Source organism: Centrocercus urophasianus, unplaced genomic scaffold, assembly GCF_019232065.1.
Source record: "Centrocercus urophasianus isolate 14NV4802_14NV808 unplaced genomic scaffold, USGS_Curo_1.0 seq_24, whole genome shotgun sequence".
NCBI lineage: Eukaryota > Metazoa > Chordata > Aves > Galliformes > Phasianidae > Centrocercus > Centrocercus urophasianus.
This window is the reverse complement of record NW_024884800.1, coordinates 971,483-996,792: the sequence shown is the minus strand read 5'-3', so window position 1 is coordinate 996,792 and position 25,310 is coordinate 971,483. Positions and strand designations below refer to the sequence as shown.

The 25,310-nt window shown below is 56.1% G+C and overlaps 1 protein-coding gene across 1 annotated transcript in view; it reads left to right on the top strand.

The window, feature by feature from the left end:
• The window catches only part of EFNB1 (ephrin B1), a 44,308-nt gene that overhangs the window by 8,546 nt on the left and 10,452 nt on the right, over positions 1-25,310 (top strand). The window contains exon 2 of the mRNA XM_042824967.1: positions 20,386-20,663. Coding sequence (XP_042680901.1) covers positions 20,386-20,663 — 278 coding nt within the window. The remainder of the gene's footprint in view (positions 1-20,385; positions 20,664-25,310) is intronic.

Genomic DNA, 25,310 nt, shown 5'->3' with positions numbered 1-25,310 from the left:
CCAGTTTCATAACATCATAACATCCAGGAGAGGCACGAAAGTTTTCCAGAACCTCCTCCCTTTGTGGTGTGTGAGCAGAGCTGGGAGCTGGGCGTCCATCTGAGCGCTGCTCCCGCTGTGCCATGCTCCTTGCTCTGTTCCTCCAGCACTCGGATGGTGCTGGTGCTCAGGGTGCTGCTGTACACCGGGTTTGTTTGGTGCCAGTGCAGGAGAAGCACTTGGCCTCTTTTTCAGCTCTCTTTTCGGGCACAGTTTGGGTTGGAGGTGCATGGGCTCTGCTGCAGAGTCCATAGCTGTGCGCGCAGCAGCTGCTGGTTCATGGGATGTCAGGCTGGCATGTGGAAGGTGAATATACTCTGGCTTCATAGCACAGAGGCACTGCTGTTTTGCCATCTGAGAATGCGTCCTCCCAGCTCCCCCTGTGTCTCTGCACCCTGCATTTGCAAAGCAGCCATTCTGCAGGGAGCAGCAGGAGCATCTCCTCCTTCCTGCTTTATTACAGATAAGGAGCTTTGTGGGTAGAACGAATGGTTTCCTTGCACCGGGATGGAGAAGGGGTGACAGGCGGCGAGGCGGTGGGCTGATTGCTTCCAGGAGCTCTCCCTGTGATGCTGTGGGTGTTCCCAGTGCTGGACTCGGGGTATCTCTGCATCTTTGGGCACTGCTGGGTCTGGGAGCCCTGTGTGGGGCTGGGGGAGCTGCGGGGCGCCGGGGGCTGCGTTCTGCCCACCCCCCATCTGCTCCTGCGCCGTCTGCGCTGCGTTTCTTGGCCTCCGCTCCTTCGTGCAGAGAGCAGCATCGCCAGTAACGGTATTAATGATTATTTATTGGTTCTTAATGCCAAGTAATGTAAACATCTGGCTAATGCAGCGCAAATGTGCGGTGCGGTGGGACGCGGGCTTATCTCCAGCGCTCAGCTGGGCTGGAAGCACTTCATGAATTAGGCCGGGAAGGGAGAGCTGCCGAACAAATGGGGTTGTTTGGATAAACTTTCCTCAAGGTAGAGATTCCCAGACTCCTCCGCCGCTGCCCTCCTCGTTAATTACTGCTTTGCAGCTCCAGCAGGATCACAGGGGCAGGAACGCCGCCGTTCCCCACTGCGCTCAGCTGGCTGCTGGGAGAACTCCTGCTTGTGTGTGCTGGAGCTCTGCTGTGCTGCTGCTCCCCACGCTCGGCGTCAGGGCTGTGACTCTGGCCCTGCTTTGCTGCCTGTTGATGTGGGGTGCTTTCTTTTTATTTATTTACGTTTTGATTTTTTTTCAGTGCAGCGGGGATAAATGCAGCCTGTTGGTAAGGGTGCTGGGGGAGGAAGGGGAGCAGAATGGCTCGGCTCGTGTTGCAGACTGATGGACAATTTCCCCTGCTTTCAGCCCCGGACAAAGCTCGGTAGGAAGGAGAAAGGAAAGCGTGAGCGGAGAGAAATTTACTACTCCTGTGCTTTCTGTAGTGCTTGTGAAGGTGAGAGTGGAGTCACTTTGCCTTGTACAAGCTCAGCAATTCCAGATCATCCCCAGAGAGCTTCTGAAGCCGTGCAGGGAGGAATAATGCTCGGGGTTAAAAATAGGCACTTGACAATAGGAAGGAAGGACTGAAACAGCTCCGTGCTAAGGGAAGTGGACAGGAGCTGGGCGAGAGGCTGCTGGATTACACTGCGCTGCTGGAGCTGGGCTTTAATGGCTGCAGACCGGAATTAAAGCTCATTTGTGCTCATCATAACCTGGAGCGGGTTGTACTCAGGTTTGGGTGTCAGTCAGCCTGGGAATAGTGCCTCTTTTAATGCAGGTCTCCCAAAAGTTTCTTTTCCCACTGCTTGGAGGCAGCGCCTTGGGACGTGCAGCCTGCAGGGACCTGGGCTGGAAGGAGGTAATTTGTTAAACCCCATTGGAAATGGCTTCTCCTACCAAACAGCACAGAGGAACCCAGCGCCGGGAGGAAACGGCCCGTCTCCTCCACCGCACTCCTGGGGAGGAGAGGGAGGACCTGAATCCGTCACCCTGGGCGCTTCGTTGGGTTTGGTGGCACCAGGTCACGGCGGCCCCCTGTAGGGTGTGGGACCACTCATCCCAAACCCATCGCTCCGGGGCTTTTGTTAAAGCTCATTAAAACCATCTGTGGTTACCGGAGCCTGACCAGAAAGCCAGAGAGAGCCGGGACCCGTGGCTGGGGCCGTGGCCAGCGCCGTGCCCCGGGGCGGCCGCCAAGCAGCGGGCTGCCTCCTGCCTGCCCCGCGCGGATGCTGGAGCGCGACCAGCAGCGATTCCGGCTTCTTGCTTAGTTGAAAGCTCCATTCTTCCTGTCCTGTTTCTTTAACTTTGGCAGCTTTCTTGCAGCGCGAGGTGCCGCAAATGCCTCGCCGACAATGGGGCCGCGAGGTGGGGTGGGAGGGTGGAAGGAGATGAAAGGGGAAAAGTAAAATCGAAGCATGTCTGGAAGTGCATTTTGATGTAAATGGGACTTTTTGATGGACTTTGAGAGACACCGGCAGAAAGGGCACCGGCCTCCTTCAGCGCGCAGAGCTCCGGGCTCTTTATGCGATCAGGAAAGGGCACTTTTTGATCACTGCGACGCTTTGTTGGGTGCACCTACAATTAGCTGGAGCACCTACAATCAGCCAGTGTTCCCACTGACCCCATCGCTGCCCGTGTCCCTGTGAGGGGCAGCACCACGTGCCCGGCGGGTGGGCAGCAATGTGATGGGGATGGTCACGTTTCACAGGGACAAACCGTGGCCGTCTTCATCCTCCTCTGCCTCTGGGAACAGAGCAGGATTTAAGACTTGGTTTGAGGAAGAGTTTTGTAAGAGAGGGGCTGGGTGCTGGGCGCAGCATCCTCCCCCACTGCTTCTCAGAGGGAGCAGAGAGCTGGCGAGTCTCGTTCCAGAGGAAACCAGCTGCTGCTGCCCTGGGGAAGGCTGCACGCAGTGGGGGGCATGGCTGAGTCCTGGGTGCTCTGAGCGGTCCTCCAGCCCTTCCCTGCTCCCAGGGCTGTCTCCAGCTCTGTCCTTTTGATCCTGCCTCGTCCCAGCCCTTGTCCTTGGCACCATCTCAGCACCTCTCAGTGCTGGTGGAGATGCAGCGTTGTCTGTCGTGAGTCATCTGACATCCTTTCTGTTGCTTTTTTTCTTGTCCTTCTTTTCCTTCTCTATTTATTAAATGGGAGCATCAGTTCCATCAATGAGCCTCACAGCATAGAAGCCCATGGTGTCAGCTGCATGAGAAGCACCTCCGTTTCTCCTGACTCACTGCAGCTGCTGGTGATGGGCTGTCCCCTCCTGTCACCTCTCCATGTGCACCTGTGTGGCACAGCCGACCTTGTGAAGGCGAGATGAGGAGAAACGAGGACAGTGCTGCTCCTGGGGAGGAGGGAAGGGGCAGGCAGGGAGAGACACAGGAAGGTCGGGCAGCTTTGGCGGCTGCATTTGTGCTGTGAAAGTGAGCTCGAAGGGAGGGGAATGTGCATCACATCTCTGCTGTGCTGGTGGAGCTGAGCACTGTGGATTTTGGCCACGTGTGGTGCTGTCCCTTGTTGTGATGCTTTGCCACCCCATGGCTTCAACAAGACCGAGTGCCGGGTTCTGCACTTTGGTCACAGGAAACCTGTGCATTGCTGCAGGCTTGGGGCAGAGTGGCTGGAAAGCTGCGCAGAGGACAAGGGCCAGTGGTACGATGAGGTGTGACTGCCTCAAGCTGTGGCAATGAAGGGTCACTTTGAGTATTAGGAACGGTGTTTTCTGCAAAAGAACAGTGGTGCACAGCACAGCTGCCCAGGGAGCGGTGGGGTCACCATCCCTGGAGGTGTTCCTGAACTGTGGGCATGTGGCACTGAGGTGGTGAGAATGGTGGGGTGGGCTGGGGTTGGGTTGGGGATCTGAGAGGGCTCTTCCAACCCCAGTGATTGCACGATTCTGTGTCATAGAAGGGCTTGGAGCTGGGCTCCTTCCCGTGCCTGCTGTGTCCCTGCACACATCGTCGTTGTGCACAGAGCTGTCGGCAGCCTGGAGATGCACTGCTGGTGTAAAACCATCAGAAATGACCTACCTGTTGGTAACAGAACAGCAGGCCAACTGCAGGCGAGCTTGTTTCTTCTTCTGACAAGCTTCGGAGGCAGTCCTTTAATCTCTAATCTAGGTTTACGGTCATTTTTATTGAAATGCCGGGCTCTGTGAAAAGTTGACATGTATGACCATCATAAAACGGGAGTTATGGGAGCCCAGAATTGCCTTGATGGTCCAAGTGTCTGCAGGAAGCGTTTTTAAAATCTGTAATCAGGATTTATTGGCCTTCGTGGCTGAAACTGTCAGTAGAAAATAAAATAATCAGCCCGGGAGGTTTCTTCCCCTCTCCCTTTGCTGCGTGGCCGTGCTCTGCTGTGCTCGGTGCTGCGGGCTGGGGCTGCTTGGGCTGTACTGCAGGGCCAGGCAGGATCTGTGCCACCCAGGGCAGCTGGTTTCAGCAGCACAGGGACGGTGCCTGAGGCCAGCGGTGCGTTCTTTCTAAAAGACAAGTGATTTGTGTCAGAGCTCTGGGGTGGGAGCGCGCTGCTGTGCTTCGCTGTGCTCCCTGCTGATGTGGGCTGCTAATGGCACGAGTGCCTGCTGCTGGTGCACTGCTGTGCTGTGAGGGGAGGCCGCAGTGCCCCGATGGTTCTTCACGGGGAGGAATTTGGTGCTGGGGGATTTCAGAATTTGGGGGGTAAGCCAAGCTGGCCCGTGTATTTTGTCATCCTCGGTCAGTGCTGTTCCTCGAGGGCAGTGTTGCTCTGCACAGTGCCCAGTGCTGCCCTTGCTCATGCATGCATGCTGGGTGCAGGATCTGTCTCACGCTCTGGCATCCAGAGGCGTTGCTCTGAGCACCTGCTGGCTCCTTCTTCTCTCCCTCTGAGCTGTGCCAGCCTTCCTCCGCTCCTGCACTGGGGAGGAGTGATGCTCTGCTCACCTCCAGGCCATACAAACCATGGTGCAGTCAGGATTGGCCGCGGTGCTGTGCCCCATCGGTGCCCCATCAGTGCCCCATCGGTGCCCCATCGGTGCCCCATCGGTGCCCCATCGGTGCCCCATTGGTGCCTCATGCCCACGCTCTGCTTGGGACCCGTTGGGTTGGTGCTGCATCGCAGCCGGTGCTTCCACGCAGTTGCCTCTATCAGCAAAACATGTAATTTCCTCTCAGGATGATGTCAGGTTTGTCAAACAGAGCTATTCTTTGTGAAGAGGTGTGGGCTGCCACTAATTGGCGCGCGTACAAACCTATGTTAACAGGTTTAGTCGAGACTGAAGCGTGCTTATAAACGTGTCCCATGTAATGCTTGCAGTGGGAGCTGAGGATTCTGACGGCCGTCCCCTGGCTCTGCCCTGCAGCTGGGATTCAGCACAGTGGGGCCGGGGGCTCCGTGCCCATGTAACAAATGTCTCCTGTAATGGAAGAGATTTCTTTTCTTTTTAACTTTCTCTTATTATCGTCGCCCTTCATCATGTGGGGCGACTTCTGAGAGTAGTTTCCTAAATGCCAATTTTTACCCAGGTTTTAAAATTGAAATTCATTTTTTTTTTTTTTTATCCAAAGGCAGAATATAAATGACTCTACTAAAATTAGATTAATCCTAATAAGAATGTCAGTTATCATTTCTGAATACATTAATTTTTTTTTTTTAAATCTTACATGCCTCTTTAGCTATAATTGCTGGTGTAATTTCTTACATAGACATAGGCTGTCCTCACGGTTGACAGCAATGCTTAATGCAATGTCGACACCGCAGTAAGTTCTAAATTAGTGCATCGCAGTCCTTGCAGACGTTTTGAACTTTCTCCTTAATAAGTGTGGAAAAAATAAGAAAGGACCTCAAGTGCAAAACAAAATGAAAATGCAGTTGGGTAGCAGGATGAAATGAGGCGGCGGTGGGATGCTGCAGCAGGGAGCAGCGCTGTGTGCCCAGCAGGGCTGGGCTTGCAACAGCTGAAGCCTTGGTGTAGGGTGGGTGGGCTCCTCAGGGCTGGGTCTGCTCTGACTGGGGATGCTTGTGGTGGCTTCTTGGTGGAAATTGAGGGATCTATGGGGGGACTTTTGTGGGGTCTGGCAGGGCAGAGTTCTGGTAACATCCACACTGACTTTGTGGCTTAAAGCGTGGTAACTACAGCCCCTTTCCTGCTGGGTGTCCAGAATGCTGCCCTTACGCAGGCAGCCAAGTGCATTGCAGTAACACCCTGCAGGACAGCAGGACAGAGCAGCTCTGCTCTGCATTCAGCTGGCAGGGAGCGCTGTGTAGGGGGAATGGCAGCAGCAGCAGCACCGTGGGGACACATCCCCGTCCTGGTGGGGAGAGCACTGTGGCCAGCTGGTGGGATGCTGGGGTACGGCCCTGGGAATGGCATCTGGCAGCAGAACTGCGCGGGGAGGAAGTGGTTGGGGGAACTTTGGTCTCCTGCGGCATCTCGTCAGCTTTCTTCCATGCGTGTGGGTGGCAAGCTGGAGGTTTTTTGTCTCTGGGGTGGGGATTGTGAATGGTCCCCATCCGTGGGTTCTGCCGGCAATTGGAAACGGCTGCTGTGGGAGCAGCACGAGGGTGGCCCGGGGAGTGGGGATGGACGGGGTGCTTCTACCCTGCTCCTCTTCCTCCTCCTCTGTGCTGGTTTATTTCCAGGCTTTAAAGCGGAGTGAACATGCCAGCCTCAGGGGCTGCTCTCCTGCTCGCCATCCCCGCGATCCTCACGTGGGCTAATTGTGAAGGCTGGTGGCGTGTGGTCCCATTGTCCCTGTGCCTGCTGGGACCCCGGTGGGGCTTTCCCGAGGGCTCTGCTTGCCCCGCTGCCATCTGTGTTCTTGCCAGGTGCCAGCACATCCCTTCCCCAGGCTGTCTGGGGTCCTGGGTTTGGGGATATCTCCGGGGTAACTTCAGTGCTGGCCGGCGGTTCCCAGGGAAGTGGTGGGGAACGCAGGCGGGCTGGGGCCTTGAGAAAAGCTGTCCAGGAGAAAGGCAATTTCTCTCTTCCTGCCCTATCACCTTAAAGCAAATAGCAGAAGGCTCGGCCAGAGAGAGCTGCTGTCTTTTAGCTCCTTTGCTATTTGCCTAGCGATGCAGAGGAAAGGCCAGCCAGCGGGGCGAGATTTATGGGCCCTCCCAGGGTGCCTGCAGTACCCTGCTGCAAAAGGGCAGCGGAAGATTAAAGCCCTCCATAGGCTGGGTTTGGGTGTGGGGTGATACAGGCCGGCCCCAGTGGGTGCCAGCCACACCGACTGCTGGGGTTTCATAGAAATCAGTGCTTGGGACTAAGGCTGAGACCAGCGAGCTCATTTCCCTTTTGCAATCACAAATCCTGCCTTAAAGACAGACAGGCCGGTCTGCAGTGTGACGGATTGTTGGCGTAGGAGGAAGTCCACGGAGCTCCTAATGACATGTCTGGAGAGCTGATTTTTGTGGTGGTGGCCTCCCTAAAGAAAGGGTTGCTGCTGGGCTGGGGCGAGCTTTCTTTGGCGTGTTGTTAAAAGTCTCTTTTGATGGGACGCTGCTGTGCTGGTGGGGGAGGAGTTCTTGCAGCAGTGCAGGTCCAGGTACCCCTGCTGCTGCAAAGGGAGCAGCTTAAAGACTCACGGAATGGTTTGGGTTGGCAAGGACCTTAAAGATCGTGTAGTCCAACACATCTCCAGATCTCTAGGCTTGCCGCTGCTCTCCTCTGCGTGCTAGAGAGCTGGGCTCAGCTCTGTTTAAACTGCAGAACATCGAGCTGTTGGTGCATTGCTTCCTGCCAGCTTGCACACTGCGTGTGCCTCAGCCCTGGGTGCAGAGAGCTCTGTGCCACCCGCTGGGTCTGCGCGATGTCCCCGGAGAAGGGCAGACCTTCAGCTCTGGCAGCTGCTCTGACACCGGAGAAAGTAATGGCCTTTCTTGTTCCTCTCTGGCTTCTCATATTCCCCAAAGGAGGTTGTACATTTTATTAAAGTTCAGCCGTACGTGTATCTAGCCTAAAAATAAAAGCGAATACGAGCCAGATCTCTTTCAGCGAGGGGCGAGGCTTCAACCCGACACGGCTGCGTTGTGCTGGCTGTGCCGCCGTCCCTTTGCTGGGACATGGGGGGGCGCGGGGGCTCCCGGCCCCTTCCTTGCTAAACCCCCGGGGCTGGGGCTTTATCCTGTAGCTGTTGTGGAAACGGCGGCTTCTGCATCTTGATGGGACCTCCCATGGTCTGAGGAGGGGCTTTAAGGAGAAAGGGGCCATTTTCTGCCCTGCCAAGTGACTTTCAGGAACGCAGCCTGAGGTGGAGGCTGGGTGTATGCTTTCTTGTGGAACAGGCTCACCAGTCCTCGGTGAATCTCTTACTTTTTGTGTGCATGAGGACAAGGGGGGAGGAGGGGTGAAAAGAAAACGTCTTTTGAGCTCTGGTGACTCATCTTTAACTTTTTTGTCGTAGACCCATCCAAAACAGCCTGTGGTGTTGGGTTGAAAGTCCTGTACGGCCAAGTATAGCGTGAAGATTACAGGGCTGACTCAGAGGGCAGGAATATCGTGTGACCTGGTTACTGGGGCAGTTATTACACGGCTGGAGCGGACAGTCGTTATGGTTATTGTATGCATGCATTTCGTTATAATGGAGTGGTTAAGAAAGCCTGAATAAGTTCTAACGCAGGCTGTAGTCCAGCCAGTTCCCAGTAATGACACGAGGGCTCGGAGAGATGTGCAGCTGCCTGGGAAGATGGCGCTTCCAGACTTAGCCCAAATTACAAAACCCGTTTCGCCACCCTGGGAGTCAGCAGATCAAAAGCAGCGGTGTTAGTCACGGGGATGGAGCCCCGGCCCTGTCCTGCCCGCGGGGCTGCTGGAGCCGGCACGACCCGTCGGTGCTGGGCTGAGCATCCCGTCGCACTGTGCTAACTGCTCCTGGGCTTCTCTCCTCTTCGTGCCCGGTTTCTGATGTCAGGATGAATCCTTCGAGCTGCAGCGGCGCTGAGCCGAAGCACGCTGAGCCGCAGGGCCCAGGGTTGGCACGTGGGGTGCAAAGAGCTCAGTCACTTGGGGAGCCCCCTCCTTGCCCCCGAGAATGCAGCAGCCCTTGGTGGTGGCCTGTCCCCACTCTCTACAGGCCCCCGTGGGACCCTGGTGCCGTTGTGATCTGGTTTTCTTTTGGATTCCCATGTCTGGGACTGGTTGGGTTTTGCGCACAGCATTTGCTCAGGCACTGGGGCACAGCGTGCTGCAAACAGAGGCGATTGCTTCCCCGTGCTGTGCTGCTAACTGCAGCCTGTAACTTCATCCCTTCCCCTGTTTGCTTTCATTTCTTGATTTTTGAGGCCAGGCTTGTGGAGGGAAGGATCCTCCAGAAGGTGCCAGGGCTGGAGCCAGACCTTGGACTGGGAGAGCAGCGCTGACCCCTGGCTGAGCCCCTGCGCAGGGCAGGGGGCTGCAATGCTCTGCTCTGGGGCTGCATCTGCATCACAAAGCGGGGCCTGGCGGGGAGGTCTCGCTCTGCTCTGGGGTTCCTCGGGCACGTGAGTGCCGCTGCCTTCCCTTCCAAGTGGGCGCGCAGCCGCCGTTGTGTGCCATGCCAAAGTAATTCTTTGCTTTGGAACTGGGAGGCGAAATCTCCTCCATCTTATTGCTGAGGGGTCAGGGAAGAAGTGGGAACCCCGCTGGTCAGACCTTGTTCCCTTTTAACCCGTCTCTCCCTCTCCCCTTAGCCTCCAAATGAATGGAGAAGGAGTGGGGCTGCAGCCAGAGCACGGGCACGGGCGTTCCTGGGCCTCCCCCAAACCAAAGCAAAATAGAAAAACAAACGGAGCTGAGCGGGGAACCCGATCCTCTTCCGTCGGATCATTTTGTGTCTGCAGCGTCCAGGCTTTGGGTTTTGGGTCTGTGCCGCTTCGGAGCAATTCTAGCTTTTGAAATTCCTGGTGGTGAGCAGGGCTTGGCTGCGGGACGTTGTTCCTGGCTGGCCTCCTGCAAGAGGAGCTTGGGTTCCTTGGGGGGCTGGAAGGCGCTGGCTGGCCTGGTGGTCCCACTTGGTTCCCTGTGCTGCCCCTCTGTGCATTCCTCTTCCCTTGGCACCTTTAGGTTTCGTGCTTGGTGGGGCCCGGGGTGTGCAGCTCTGGGCATGGTGGGCTGGTGAGATACTGTAGGATGGTCAGTGAGGAAACTAGGACTCAAGTTGGAGTGTTAGAAAGCAGGCATTTTTTAGTAGATAGCTGGATGCATGGGGGTAATCCTGCTATCAAGCATGACTTACAGGGATGATATTGAGTTTATGTATATCACCTGTGTTACTTATGCAGAAGTTTTCCAGGAGGTGTGTTACATGCTCAGGGACCGATTCCAAGCTGGACCTTCTATTTCCTTGGTGCAAAAACTGGGCAGAACTTCCTTATCTCCTTGGTTCAGAGGTGCGTCGCTTTCTGTTGTCTAAACAAGTGGCAGGGCAGGGATATCATCAGCAAACTTAATACTATATTACAACTTGTCCAGGGGGGCTGCGAGCTCAGCAGAAGGGGAACACTCGCTCCCCTGCACCTCGGCAGGCTGGGGCCCCGCGACCAGGGCTGCGCCTCATTGTCTCACTTTTCTCCCCATTCCTACGCCAATTAAAGAGCCGTGTTGCCATTCATGGCCCTTATGGTTTTGTTCAGTTGTCTGTCAGCTCTTGTCAAGTCCCTGTTCCCTTCCCCTCCCCCATTTTAAAAAACAAAACCTCTTACAAACCCCGCTTTGAATCGCATCTTACCTCATGCGCAGCGTGGGGCCCCATTGATGGCGCGGCGCGGGGCTGCCGGCCGTGGCTGCGGGCTGAGCGCTCCCCACGCCGCCTTTGTGGCCGCCGCCGCCGCCCTGCGCCGCAGCCTGACAGCATTAATTAGATAGCACGGCTTGTCTTTATTTCTGCGAGGGGAGGTGCGGGCTGATAGGGTCTGGGGGAGGAAATGGAGGCTTTCTCATATTTTTTTTTTATTGTTGGCTGTTATTTTGGCCAGCTGCTCGGTTCTGTCGCTGGTGGAGCAGCGTATCGTGCCGGGACAGCAACGAGTGTGCGGAGTGCCTACGGGCAGACGTGGCACCCAGGATGCATCCCTTGTCCTGCCCCAACAGCATCTGCCCTCGGAGAGCAGGGACCGGGGCCCTGGTCCCCCCGGAGCTGCTGTCACTGCTTGCAGAAAGCGCTGCAGGTGGCAGCAGCAGCCTGCGCCAGTGGTCTGGCCCCAATTAAATCTCCTCCAAATGGCCTCAATTACCGGCTTGTTTTTAATTTTGCTCGCAGGGTTGGGATAAATAGTATTTGTTTGTACGGTTTGGGTGCAGCGCCTGCATGTATGGGGGGTGCTCACATCAGTGCCTGGCTCCTGTAAGAGCCCCTTGCCTTCCTTCTCTTCCTCCTTGGGCAGGGAGGATGCACCCATCCCACCGGGGTGGGTAGGCATGGAAGCACTCTGCTCTTGTGCTCTTGCCATGCAGAAGAGCTTTCACCTGGCAGGAGACATGCACTCTGTGTGCTGCATTAGCTTTGGCCAGGCTCTTCTGGTCGTGTACTCATTTGGAAACAGAGCTTATCTCATTGTGGAATCATATGCCTTCTTGTGGGTGCTTTTATTCTGTCACTCAGCTTGGGAACCCCCCCGTGCCCGTGCATGGACTCAGCATGCCCACCTCCGGCTCTCCTGCAGCTCAGGGGCCACATGCAGCTTGCTGGCTGTCCCCTGGCTGGGGATGTCACTGGCAGCACGGCATAGCGGCGTGCAGCTATAAATAAGCTGTTTCAGACAAATGCCTTTGTGCAGGCCAGAGCTGGGAAGTGGCTGTAATGCATGATGGCAGCTTTGCGATGCCTCGGTGCAGTGCGCACACGGTCAGCGCTTCTCTGGCTGTATCCAACCTGTTCTGTTTCTTCACTGGAAATCCAGCAGGTTCACCAAATGAACACCGGTCTTGCATTGAAGGAGCAAGTGTGTCCTGATGATTAAAGCCCAAAGTTACCCCAGAGACCCCTAGCTCCAGCAAGACAGAAAGCTGAGAACAAGCACGGGGAATGCAGCTGCAATGGTTTCTGCTTTGGCAATCAGAAACTGTTTTCCTGCTGGCCTGGCACCTGTGGCATCCCTGGCGAGAGGACCGCTGGAGTCCTCAGTTGGTGATGCTGGTGGCAAGCATGATGTGATCTGGAACCTGGAGTGCTTGCAGACTGAGAGAGTGGAAGCAGGTAGCTGAGCATGGGCAGAAAAACCTGCTTGGGGGCTGTGGGAATTGCCCTTTTTTCCCAGTGTGCTCTGATAGTTGGTCCTGAGCCAGACTTCCTCTACCACGTCTTTTGGTGCAGTGATAATGAAAGAGGATGTGCTCTGATGGCAGAGGGACTGTGCTGTCCCTTGTTGGCTGCTCTGGAGGAGGAGCACCTCCTGCGATGGAAGCATGCCTGGTGATGGAGGGGGGGAAGGTTTGGTCCACCTCTAGCCTGTTGTGTTGGATTCCTTGTCTTCTGGGAGAGAGAGTTTGTGTGTGCAGAGCAGCCCCCGTGCACCTCCTGAGCAAAGCTCCCATCAGTGTTTGTTGTGAGGCTGCTCCCTCATCCACTTGCTGAGGTGTGAGCAATGCCTGCTGTGCTCCAGGCGGACCGGCAGCTTATTTGGCCAGCTTGTGCTTGACACTTGCAGTCAGCGTTTCCCAATGGCAGTGGCTGAGCAAAGCCTCGCTTAGGGATGGGCTGCTGGTTCCTTGGGATGTGGTGGCTCCGGATCACAGCTGATAGGGATTGGCACTGCGCGATGGGATCTGCGCTGCTCGTAGGAGGGAGCTCGGGTGCGAGGTGTGGAGCAGGAGCTTGCAGTGCTGGAGCCCTAAGGGGGGTGTGGGGTGGTCCTCCAGCAGCACCGCAGCCATCGTCGCCCCGCAGGGACACACAGGGGAGCTGAGGGCAGAGCTTCCCCAGCTCCACCATTGCAGCCTCCTGCTGGGAGCTGAGGTGTTCCCGGTTTATTTTTCCCCCCGCAGCCGGTGTTTACTTGCCTTCTGCTTACATTTTAACTACGGTTTGATAATAAACCCCAATCAGTCATCAGTGCAAAACTTGCAAGGGATTACATATGCTGGAGAAACATTTACTTAAGCAGATTTCAGTTCATCTAAGAAGGGGCTTCCTCCTCGGGGGGCCTGGAGGTCTCCATGGCTGTGGGCTGTGGCTGTTGTGGCCCTGGCAGGTGGCCGGGGCGGCTCTGGAACAGTGGGATCCTGTTCTGGGGTTCCCACGTCGTGTTCTGGGGGGGCACTCAGAGCAGGGACCCCAGAGGTGGGGGGGGGAGGGGGTCCCCAGGGGCTGCACATCTTCATTCTCCAGTGCATTCAGTGCACATCGCCTTTATGGCTTATTTCATTTCCCCCCATTCTTCCCGTGCTCCCCCTGTGGAAGCGGTGGGGGTTTGGGGTGCGGCGCGGGGACAAAATGGCAGCCGTGTGTGGGGGGGAAAGGGGGGGCGGCTGGGCCTCGTTGCCATGGCGACCCGTTTCTGCCTCACTGATGCGTCGTGTAAATCCGTTTAGAAACGAGAAGGGCCTTTTGTCTTTGGGAGGGTTGAATGGGCCTCATTAAACCTGAAATGTGGGAAAAAAAAAAAAAAAAGAAAAAAAAAAGGGCCTTAAAGTGTGTCCGGGAGAGGAACGGGGTCGAGTGGGGAGCGGGGGGCTCTGTGGGGTGGTTTGCAGAGAAGGCAGAGCTGCAGGCTGTGCGGGCAGCCGCTGTGTGCTGGAGGGAAGAACGGGGACCTGTTTGCACGGCCCCTTTTTTGGGGGGGTCGTGGATGCTGACAGCAGTGCGAAGTTCCAAAATGCACCCCCCCCCCCCCCGCTGAATGAGGCTGAGGGGCCGCGAGTGGGGTGGAGGGAGGGGGGGCACCGGGAGGGGTCATTCCCAGCACCGCTAACGAGGCAGATCCGTCGTTAATTCGGTTGCTGCGTCGGGGGGCGGGCAGGGAGCCAGCGTAGTGTTTATCATTAAAGGTATTAGGAATGATCCCAGAGAATTACAGACCGGGGGTGCATTGCGATGGAGCTGGTTCAATGCCTGGAGGAAACGGGCCGGGCTGATTAGCCTCGTGCCATGGTGGGAACCACCTGCGGTTGGCGTTGGTGGAGGATGTGAGCCGGTGGGCTGAGGTGGCTTCTAGCTTCTTTGCTAAGACTCGGGCTGCGGGGAGTGTTGCCCAAGAACTTGCTGGTGTGAGGGTTAAGGATGGGAGGCTGCTCCTGGGGCTCCGTGGCTGAAGGATGGATGGAGAGCATGTGGTGGAAGGAAGCACAGAGGTGGGATGGCTTGAAGGACCAACGAGAAGCACTGACTTTCTGTGGTCATGCTTGGAGCCAAGGCCAAAGGAGCGACCACCCCACGAGGCTGCTTTGAGGCTTACCTGAGTCGCTGTGCTGTGTTCTCATCGCCCCAGCGCAGAGCGGATACTGCAGAAATAGAAGAGGTCTGCAGAAGGGCAGTGGAAATAATTATACAGAGATTAGCAGGAAAAAAGGGATCGAAGGCTGCACTTAGCGGAGACTAAGAATAGAAGAGCACATGAAAGAAGTGGGAAAGCGTGAGGATGGGGAATCACGTGCTCCTATTTACCCTTCCTTGCAGTGACGAAGAACTCGACAAATGGGAAGGTGACAGACACGGATGGGAGGTGGAGGAGAGCAGGGAACCGCTTTGCTCGAGTTGTAATGAATGTCCTTCCGTGGGATATCTCTGTTCCAAGAAGTTAGCGAGAGTCAAAAAGAAGAAATTGGATTGCATTGGCACTATAGATTGAAAAAATGAGGTTGTATGGACCTGGACCCTCCTGCTTCTACCATGGCCTGGTAGCTGGATAGGAACCTGGATTTGTTGGTGTTCCAGCACCGTGCTCCTGCTCCTGCACCTCTCTGGGATGGATGTGGACTGCTGGAGGCTGCCTGTATGGGCAGGAGGGCTCTTCTTGGGCAGAGAGCTCCTCGGCTGTGACGTGGTGGTGGTGGTGGGCTCCTGAAAAGCAAGTGGGAACAAGGCAGGCAGCAGAGGGCTTCTGCTTCTGGCAGTGGTTGGACACCAGTGAAGCCCTCATGTGTTTTATACGCTGCATGAATGCTTTTTGGGAGTTTTTCCATGGAGTCTCCAGCTCTTTTTCTCAACCACTTCATCTTACAGAACTGCTGGCTGCTTCCTGGAGCACATTTCTGAGCCCCGGGGACCTACGGGAGCCCTGGGGATGGTGTAGCCCCCAAATAACCTCCAGAGCAAGCCCATATGCTGTGTTAGGAGGGTGGGTTCTCCTGACGTGGTCCTCAGCTCCTGAAGGTCTAGCAGGACCCGTAGCTCTTGCACAGCAGTAAATGCCACATCTAAATGGCTGTTTGCTGCTCTCTGCTCGCAGCATGTCACTGTGCCAGGCCCCCCTGCAGCCCTGGCTGCTAAGAGTACATGTCCTCCTTGCAAGATGGCTATTTCTGGATTTCTTTGAAGAAAACAGCATTCAGCATATGTCACCTTGTATGTATGTCAGAATTCATGCTTCGGAGTATCTTATCCAAGGAGGGGGTGGCTGTTCTGTGTTGTTCTGTTTTCTGCAAAGCCTGAAATACAGTAAGAGCTACGTTTTGTTCTTCAGACACAGGGAAATGTGATGCCTGCCCCAGAGGTTTTGCAGTTCTCATGGCACAATAAGTACCTGGGCTGGGAGATAGGTTGTTTGAAAGCATGTTAACCCATTCTTTAAATTATGTGCATATTTACCAGTTTCCTGTGTGCTGACACAGACTGGCGGAGCTGTGGTGCTTCAGTGTGGAACCAGGGTGAGCAGCAGGCACTGCGGGATGTGTCTTCCTTTGCTTGAGGAACATTCTGGGCTAGAGTCCTGTAAACTGACTTGAGTGCAGCCTGGTGCAACAAAGGCCACAGAAATCCCCCCCCGAGTAACCCAGCGGCATATTTTGAGGGATTATCCCTTATCACTCTGGTCCTTTTCCTCTCCAGTTAAATCCCCTTTGCGATGCCAGTGCAGCCGTGCCTGACACCAGACGCTGTGCAAGCTGGGGAGCACGGAACCTGTGTCACTGCACTGGTCCCACTTGTTGCACCCTTGTCGCTTTGTCGGCTCCCGCTGGCTGGGGGCTCAGGGGTTGTCCCTTTGGTTCCATCCACACTGGGGCATGGGGCTCCCCCAGCGACCCTGAGTCCCTGGCTGGGTGGGGGACTGCCCCCCGCTTGGGTTTCTCAGCTCAGGCATCTCCGGCTTGCAGGGGCTGGCTGCCAACAGAGCTCCCCTTGTTTACCCAACTCGGAGGAATCGGTTTACAAGGCTCACAAATACCCTTTTCACCTTTCCCATCAGAAAACACCTCCCGAAACAATGAGGAAATTGGACGCTGCCACCTGATAGCTCCCTAGGAACCTGCAGGGCCAGGAATTTGTGGGGCTGCGGGGCCGGCCGGTGCGCGGGGCTGCACACCCGGGATGCAGCACTGGGAGCCCGACTGGGTCTGTGGGTGGCAATGCCAGTGCCACCAGCATCACCCTGATGTGGTGAGCCCGCTGGGAATGAAAGTGACTCAAGTAGCTGCAGTTAATCTTTCCCACCGCGTCTGACGCCGGAAGAAAGGATGTGGAGATGTTTTCCATGAGCTGTTAACTCGCGGTGGTTACAAATACTCCATGAATCGAAGCAGAAATGTCCTCCTTGTCCCAAAGGGGGGCACGTGGGGAGGCTGTGCGCTCCGTGAGAGGCGCTGGGTTGCAGGGACGGATGGAGCTGAGCTCGAGCCAACCGTGTGGCCGTCAGCCTGCCTGCAGCAGCGCTGCGCTCGGGGGTGACAAAGCCCTTCAGCTGTCTCCTGCGGCTGCGAGGCTCGATCTCATGAAGCACTTGAGATTTCCAGATAAAAAGGAGGCCCAGCTGAGCTGAGCAGAGCACGCTTCCCGATTTGCATCGGCTTTAAGTGCCTGCTGCTGGTTTCGTAGCGACTTGAACGGCTCCAGCCTTTAGACTTGGGAGGTCCTTGGGGAAGAAGCATCCCAGCGCGTGCAGCAGCCCGTGCTTCTCCAGCCCAGCAGCGGCTTTGCTTTCTTTCTTGCATGTTTGACCCCAGCAAATGCAGCGTGTGCAGGATGGGCACCTCGCATGCTTGTGCTGGCACCAGTGCAAGATGCGAGAGCGTTCCTGTGGGGTGCTGGGAGAGCAGAGGGGGGCAGAGGGTGACAAGGCTGCCTGGTTCTGCTGCCCTTGAAACCATCGTGCTGTGATTTGCACAGAAGAGCAGGGCTGGCTGGAGGTTTTGTGTGGCAAAGGTGCTGGGGAAGGTGCTGCAGGCTGTGTGCTGCCCGTTCCATTCCCACTCCATTCCCATCCCATCCCTGCCGCGGGGTCCGCTCATCCCCAGTGCTGGCTGTAGCTGTCTGAGGCTGGGACATAAGTAGGTTATTGCTTTGAGCAACAGCCATCCTCCTTCTCAGTGCTTCACCAGTCTGCCGTATCCTAATTTAAGTTGTCTAATACACTGCATGTCTCGAGCCGCATCCCCGAGTGCTTTATTATGCAGATGTCAGTCACAGTTTCATCCTTAAGGTTGAATTGAATTTCATTCCACTCCCCCCCGTAAAGCAGGGAAATCATTCTCTGTATGGATGAGGAATACAGCAGATCCTCCCCAAAACTGCAGTATGTGCTCTCAGGGCTCACTGAGTTTCCCTTTTAATTTAAAAGTAATTTGTTCATTCTTTCCAGTTAACATCAATTTGGAGATGTGTCCTTGTAAGGATGAGTCACCTCGTGCCAGGAGTTTGAGCCTTTTTTTGCCTTCAGAGACCCTTTTAAAGTAAAATTTCTCATGTGCAGAACTTGCTCTAATAATGTCCGAGGGTGACTTCTCCAAATGCTTGGTGCTTTTCTCTTGGCTGTTCTTGTGAGGAATGATGCTCTTCACCTTTTTCGCCCAATGGGTGGATAGCTGCCGCAAGCCAGTGCTTGCAAAACACCTCCAAATGTGAGGGGGAAAGCCTTGATGTGCCATTAGGGGTTCAGAGAAACGAGGAGCTGTTTTGAAGGTACTTTCAGGGGTTTCCTATCACTGCTAAGGCTGAAGAGCCTTTTCACTTGGAGGCAGCCCTGCTTTTAGAGAAGAGGAGCACGCCGAGGGGGAAACGGAGGAGAAAACATCTGTGGGGCCGTGGGATGACAGTGACAGAGTGCTGCGTGCGGCGACGGTGAATGGTTCTTGGTGCTGGTGTAGAAAGCCTGGAAAATATTCCTGGGCTGATGCCCAGGCAGAAGCTGTGTGCTTCTGAAGTTGAGATGGAGCGTTCGTGTTAAGAAAATTGGTTGTGATTTTGTCCTTAAAAACAAATACAACAGACGTTTCTGAGCTTTGTGAGATTAGGGTATGCCAACAGGGAGCTGCGCTTGGATGTTCTCAGCGGCGTTCCTTTATCATCTCCCTCCCTCCCCACGTTTTCCCGTCCTGCTGCGCTCAGAAATTGGCGTGACCCGACCTGGAGCCGCGGGGATGGCATGCGGGCTGTGCTGGCACTGCTGGGAGGTGGATGGGAGCCCTCTGCCCTGGCTCCGGAGTCGCGAGACATCTGCTCGACTTGTTTGCGGCTTCCTGTTTGGCATCTTTTGGGCAGAAGGGAGCTGGCAGAGGCTGAAGGAGGGAATTTGAGTCACTCGGGAGCCCTTTGCCAGAAAGCGTCTGACTCAGCCCAACTGCGGAGAAATGAATGTGGGATCCAGCTGCCTCGCAGGGTGGGAACCTGTGAGTGAGCATGCAAGTGTTTACTTGTGTTGCATGTCTGTGGCCTCGGATGGGGTGGGGTTGGTGAGCAAGGGGAGGGAGGGGCAGGGGCTTCTTTGCATCTTTGACTGAACATCTCCTGGGATTGCATCAGGGCACAGGCGATGGGTGGGGGAAGCCTTTATCGCGTGTAATGCTCTGGCTGGGGTCCAGCTGACCTACTTGGTGGCTCACCTGGAGCACCGGCTGCCTTCCTTCCACCTTCCTGCGGCAGCCTGGCTGCGGAGGGGTGAAACTTCCTGCTCTGTTCTGGGGCCACTGGAGAGCCTTGTCCCGGAGGTTGTGGCTTCTAGGAGTCAGAGCTGCTTCTACGCAGCTGGTCAAGTGGGGATGGTCAAGATTGCCCCCGTTCCTCGCGACCTGCTTGCACTGTTTGGGTTACTGTGTTCTGCTGTCCTTGGAGGGATGTGAGGGGCAGACAGCATGGTGTGGCCAGCATACCAAATCCAGCTCCACGGCTGAGGCAACACGGATGGAGGGCAGCCATAGCTGCTATCTCCGGTTGGCCTCGTGGTGTTGCCCCATGGGCTGATGGTGAGGTGCAGGCAATGCCTGCTGCTTCTTTCCCTCCCAATCCCGCAGCCGAAACCCGACTCAGGAGCCCTTGCCGAGGGCATGGGGTGTGTGTGGGCTTGGGCTCCGCCTGCCTTCCCTGGCGTGTAAATCTCGTGTAGCGAGAGGCCCACAGCCTGGGCTGCTGCAGCTCTGGTTTCAGCTCCGCGGCTTCTTGCTAAGACTTGCACAGGAGCCACAGAGCAGGTTGGTCCTGTATGTTTGATGCTGTTTCCTTGGTGCCTGGAACTTCAGCCCGCGCCGCTGAGGCTGGGAGGAGGCAGCAGCCCCGTTGCCGTGCCATGGGGCAGGGGCTGCAGAGAGGAGGGGAGCTGTGGATGTGTGCAGCCCGGCGGAGCTGTGCTCCGGTTTGCACAGATTACGTGAGGGAGTTGCAGCAGAGAGCTTTGCGGGAACATCCATTCCCATGTTATCTTCCATCAGAACGCATTACGTTGCCTACATCAAAGTAGATGCTCTGCTGCTTCCCTCCTCGTTGCCCTAATCCTCTACTTCAGAGTATGGCTCTGCAATAATGAAATCTGAATGTTAATTATCAGCACATTGCCTTCCTTCCCTCCGCAATGCCCTGCCTTCCAGCCCCAAATAGCTTTCCTCCCTCCTCGCTCCTCTCCATCCGGTCCTCCCACGCTCCTGGGCATGCTGCTGAGCCGCGGCAGCGGCCGGGTGGGTAGGAGCTGCCCTGCGAGATGCTTCCCTCCCTGCCATGTAAGGACAGGAATTCCTCCGCGAGCGGGGTGGGGAGGGATCCCTCCCCACTGCTCCCTAATTACAGCCGGCCCTGCAGGAAGCTGGCTGCCTTGCCTTGGGGCACACCGCATGGGCAGAGCCCAGCCCGGCTCTGTGGGATGGCAGCAGCGGTGGGAAGGTGCTGGCCTTGCTGCTGGGAACGGGAGAGCTTCGTGTTGGTGTCAAACAACAAAAAAAGCACTTTGTGGAGGGAGAGCGGAGGAATTTATGTCCAAAATAAATCGTAGGCTGTGCGCGGGGTGGAACACCTGGGTGTGAGCGTTGCTAACATCTCACCTTCTCCTCTTCTTTCAGATTCATGAGTGGGAAAGGGTTGGTCATCTACCCGGAGATTGGGGACAAACTGGACATTATCTGCCCCAAGGCGGAGCCGTCCAAGCCTTACGAGTACTACAAGCTGTACCTGGTGAAAAAGGATCAGGCAGATGCCTGCAGCACTGTCATGGACCCCAATGTGCTGGTGACGTGCAACCGGCCCGAGCAGGAGATCCGCTTCACCATCAAGTTTCAGGAGTTCAGCCCCAACTACATGGGCCTGGAGTTCAAGCGGCAGCAGGATTACTTCATCACATGTGAGTCGCCCTCCTCTTCCTCGCTGGGGCTGCGGGGGCCTGCGGAGTGTCACCAGGCGCTGTTTGGGACTTGGCTGCTGCTCAGTGCTGACACGCACGGAAAATATTTCCCACTGCATGGGAGAAGGGAGGAATGTGCCGGCCGAGGGGTCCTGGGCCTTTATCTGGCAGCGCCAGGAGCCGGGACGGCCCCTCCAGCAGGGTGAGACCTGCCTGCAGCCGGAGTGGTTTCTGTGTCTGGAGAGGTTTCGTGGCTGGAGCTTGTTTGTGGAGCCGGGCTGTGAGGCTGGAGTGCTGCAGGGTCGTCCTGTAGGGCGCTGGGATGCTGACGGTGTGCAAAGTGTCTCGGCCATCCTTGCTGCCTGCCATAGGAAGCAGCCTGGGGAGTTGCTCCTGGAGCTTGTCATGATCTAAGTGGCTGTAAAATCCTACACGTTGGCCTGTAGTTGTTGTTTCCATCTGTAACATGGCTTTGTAGAAGGAAGGAGGCTGAGTTTCGTCTGAGCACACAGATGATGTGCACAGGGTGCACCTGTGGGTACCAACAGCGCATCTCCAGCATCCATGGTGCTGTGAGCTCGTTGCTGGGGCTGCATTCCCCCCTCCCTCCCGGTGCTGGGCGATGCCTGCCTCCTCACTCACCCTCTGCCCCTTGCCCTGGGATTTCTGCTTGGCTGCTCACATCGCGTGCGAGCCCACAGCGCAGCAGGAAAGGGCACGGCAGCCCTGCTGCCCCCCGCGCTCACTGTCACGTGCTGCGGGTTCCACGACAAGCAGCCTGGCACAGGGGTCAGCCGAGACTGCAGGCTGGGGCACTGGAGTCGGTCAGAGATGTATTTTTAGCCTGAGCTCTCTGCTGTCAGAGTGGTTGGCCAGGATCCTACAGGCGTCCTCTAGCTTGAGGCTGTGGGGCAGGAGGTGCTGCGGTGATGCTGCCAGCCTGAGAGCTCCCTGCTGCCCTATCTGGTGTTGGAAATTGCTTTATTTTCACTGCAGCGTAATTTCACTAAGCCTGGGACTGAGGAAACAGCCAAATGGGCTCCTGCAGGTCAGATTTCAGCCCACCCTTGGATCCTTAGCATACATTTGCTCAGCTCTCTATAATGCTTGGCATGAGCACAGGATGCTGCAAAAGGGATTGCAGCAGTTTCTCACCAAATTGGCCCTTCTGCTCACCTGCTCCCAGTCCCGAGGAGCTGCAGCTGGGTGAGGACCTTGTGCAGCAATGAGCTCCTCCTGCTGCGTGCACCCCTGCTCACCGTGTGTACCCAGGGCTGGCTGCAGCATGGCGGCTGTGAGATAGGGCAGGTCGGCCTCCCCTGCAGGTCTGTGGCTGAAGCAGGTCTGAATTCAGCTGTGAACTTTCTGTGCAGCAGGCAGAAAGGGGGGAGAAGGGGCTGAAAGCACAGCCGCAGGTTTTCCTTTTGTTTGGGGCAAACACCAGGAAGTGCTTGGGCAGCTTCTGCTCTGCGTGTGGGGCTGCTCTGAGTCCTGCATTGCACCTTGAGCTGCACCCCTGGCAGGCAGCTCTCTTGCAGCAGCAGCGAGCCCACCACCCTCTGCAGCTGGAAATACCTTTCCAGGACATACGCATTCACCAGAACAAACTCGGAGCCTATAGAAGCCCCAGGGAGAATAAGTGCATGGGTTGCAAACCCTGTGCACCTGGGCTGCCAGCACACCTGTCCCCACCGTGCCACCTCCTCAGCTGCTTGTGTTTGTGTTGTCTGGCTGCTGGTGTGGAAGCAGTCCCTCTTTTTTTTAATTATTATTTCTCGCCGTGGTTTTCCTCTCTCATTGTAGAGTTAGAAGACTGCAGCTGCATCTTTAATCCGCTACCAGAACACCGAACCTTGTCCCACATGCGGCGGTTTTCGCTGTGTTTGCACTGAAATCTGGATTCCATCCGAGCGCTGGGGGAATCTGGAGTCACACTCCCACTGCCCGCCCCAGGAGCGGGGCTGGTGCTGCGGTGCCCCCCCCCTGGTGCCCCCTGCCCGCGCGGCTCCGACCATTTCTGACTTTAATTTCTCCTGACTGCTCCGTGCTTTGATGCGAGCCCCGGCTGCGCGGGGGCCGGGCGGCCGCTGTGCGCTGCTCTTTGGCCTCTGGGTGGGCTGGGGATGCTCCTGTGATCTGCCCATAGCCTCTGCCCAGCAGCCCCAGGAACTCCTTCTGCCAAGAAACAAAATAGCCGAAAAAACAAAGTCAAAAGTCTCCCGAGCAGACCACCCACGTGTTGTCTTTTTTTTTTTGTATTCTCCTTTCCCCCAGCCTGCCCGGATACACAAAAGGATTTTTCTTCCTTTTCTCCTGCCCTCCCTAAGCCGGGGATGCAGCACACGGGCGGCTGCAGGACTGTGCCGTCCCAGCCCCGCTGCGAGCGCCCGCCGCCCCATCCCCGCCATTCAGGGCCGCCCCCCCTTTCCCCCGCGTCACGTTGGATATGCCAAGCCTCGTTTAGGGCCACTTTTATCACCGAGGGACACTCAGCCCTCGGCTTAGGCTGCTTTAGCGATGAAAAAGGCTTTTGAAAGCAAACGTAACCTCTCCCCATCCTCTCTGAGTCCTCGCGCCGAGCCCCTCAATGCCAGCCGGAGGCTTTCATTAAAAGCATCTTTTCTCCCGCGGCTGGACAGGGGAAGGTGATTCCTCTCCCTAAGCCTTTTCATAAAGAAAAAGATGCAGGAGCTCCTGGCTGTGCGGCGGGGCCATGCACAAAGGCTCGGCAGGGCTGCAGGATGGGGCACTGTTTGCGTATTTGGTGCTTTGCTTCCATTATTGCTCCTTGGCAGATGTGGGCTCGGGGCAGCCCAGGGGTTCTTGTGTGTTTGGTGCCCTGCTTTTGGGGTCCGGTCGGCACCTGGTGATGGGAAGGGGAGAGGTTCTGTGAGGTGCAATCCCTGCTTTGCTCTATGGGGAGGTGAGTCCAGCAAAAGCAGATTTTCACTTCCTTTCCCAAGCACAAAGCCCAGCCTGGGCAGGCTGCTGGGCAGTCAGTGGAGGGGTTGGGCTGGGTTTTCCCTTCAGACCCATGAATGGATGTGGGTGCTGCTGCCTTTCCCAGGGTCAGCAGTGAGGCTGCATTGTGTGCAGGGGGGGATTTAGGTCGTGCAGGTGAGGAAGCAGTCACTTGTACATAGCTGTACTGTGAGGGAAGGATGGCTCCCAGTGCTTACAAACAAACCAGCAGATGCTCTGTGGGCTTACAGGAGCAAAACGCTGTAGGAGGTGATAACTGCAGAGTTGTGCTGTCGCAGAGGTGTTGGTGGGTCCCGGAGATGTCTGTTGCAGGGTCTCAGACCTGGCTGTACCTCGTTTCAGCCTTATCTGCTCCAATTTCCTGTGATTTGTTCCGCTTCTGTGCGTGTCCTCATCCCCTGCCCAGAAGCATCTCTCTGGTTTTTGGGTGCGCCTCCTTCGTGTCCCCCTGTGAGCACCCTGGGCAGACTCACGCCTGACCTGTCCCCCCCCCAGGGCAAGCAGTGGGAAGGCAGCTGCTGGATGCCTGTCCTCTGCAGGGTCATTAGCTGGAAGTGCTGAAGTAAAGGGAGGCTGCAGAAGATGTGTGCTTCACAAACCAAATGCGTTTGCTGTTGATTGTTGGTCTTTAAGCCCTTCAATCCATTTTTGATGTAATAATGTTTGTAATCCAATCTAACATTTTTTGGCAGCAGAATTCAGCAAAACCAGATACATTACACCGGCTGTTCCCTTAAACCCCTTGTCTTGCATTTCTGTTTTTAGATGCAATTAGACCCAACCTGGCAAGAGCTATTGTTGTCAGCCATTGCTGCCTCTGCGATGTGGGTCTCATCCCTGGGCCTTTCTTCCTCAGCACTTTTCTATTTCTATTCTAGATTGAATTTTAATGTGGAGACGAGGGTCACCTGTGTACTGCCAAATGCCAGAATCCTCCTTTTCTTCTTCTTCTTTTTTTTTTTTTTTTTTTTTTAACTTTTTTGGGACACACTGCTGTACTTCCTTGTCTCCTATGTGCACAGCTGCAGTGCTGCTGGGGGGCCGTGCTGGGTGCCCGCCAGCCACGCGCTCTGCTGCGTTCCTGCTGGTCCCATTTGAATGCGGCTGCTTTCATATGCTCCTCATCTCCTGTCCCACAACTCGATGGGTGAAATCAAGTTGAAAGCAAAAGTGCTGTTTGATGCTGTGATGAGAGCTGTGAACTTCAGCTGATAAAACCCCAATTAACCAACTTCCTCATGCTTCACCCAAATGGGCTGCAGCTGCGCAACCTCCTTGCCCTTGCGACATGGCTGCAGGGACGCGCTGTGGGAACTGAGCTGTGCGCATGGGCTCCTCCTCCCTGGCTGGTGGGTCAAGGGGGCCCGGAGCTGGCCCCCAGTTTGGGGGTCCCGGAGCTGGTCCAACTTGAATCTGGAGGTCCTGGAGCTGAGGTTAGGCGTAGGGGTCCTGGAGGTCTGTGGGCGATGGGGTAATGGGGGATGCCCCGCTTTTGGGATCCCTGCGGGAGGTGGCAGTGGCGTGGGGGACGAGCAGGCTCTCGCCGTGCCTGACTCAGAACTTCAAAGCCCCTGCTCTGGACATGTCAAACCCAAATAATGGCCCTTAGACAACACGCGGTTCCTTGTCTCGGAGGCTTGTCTGAAGACCGTGACCACGGTAAAT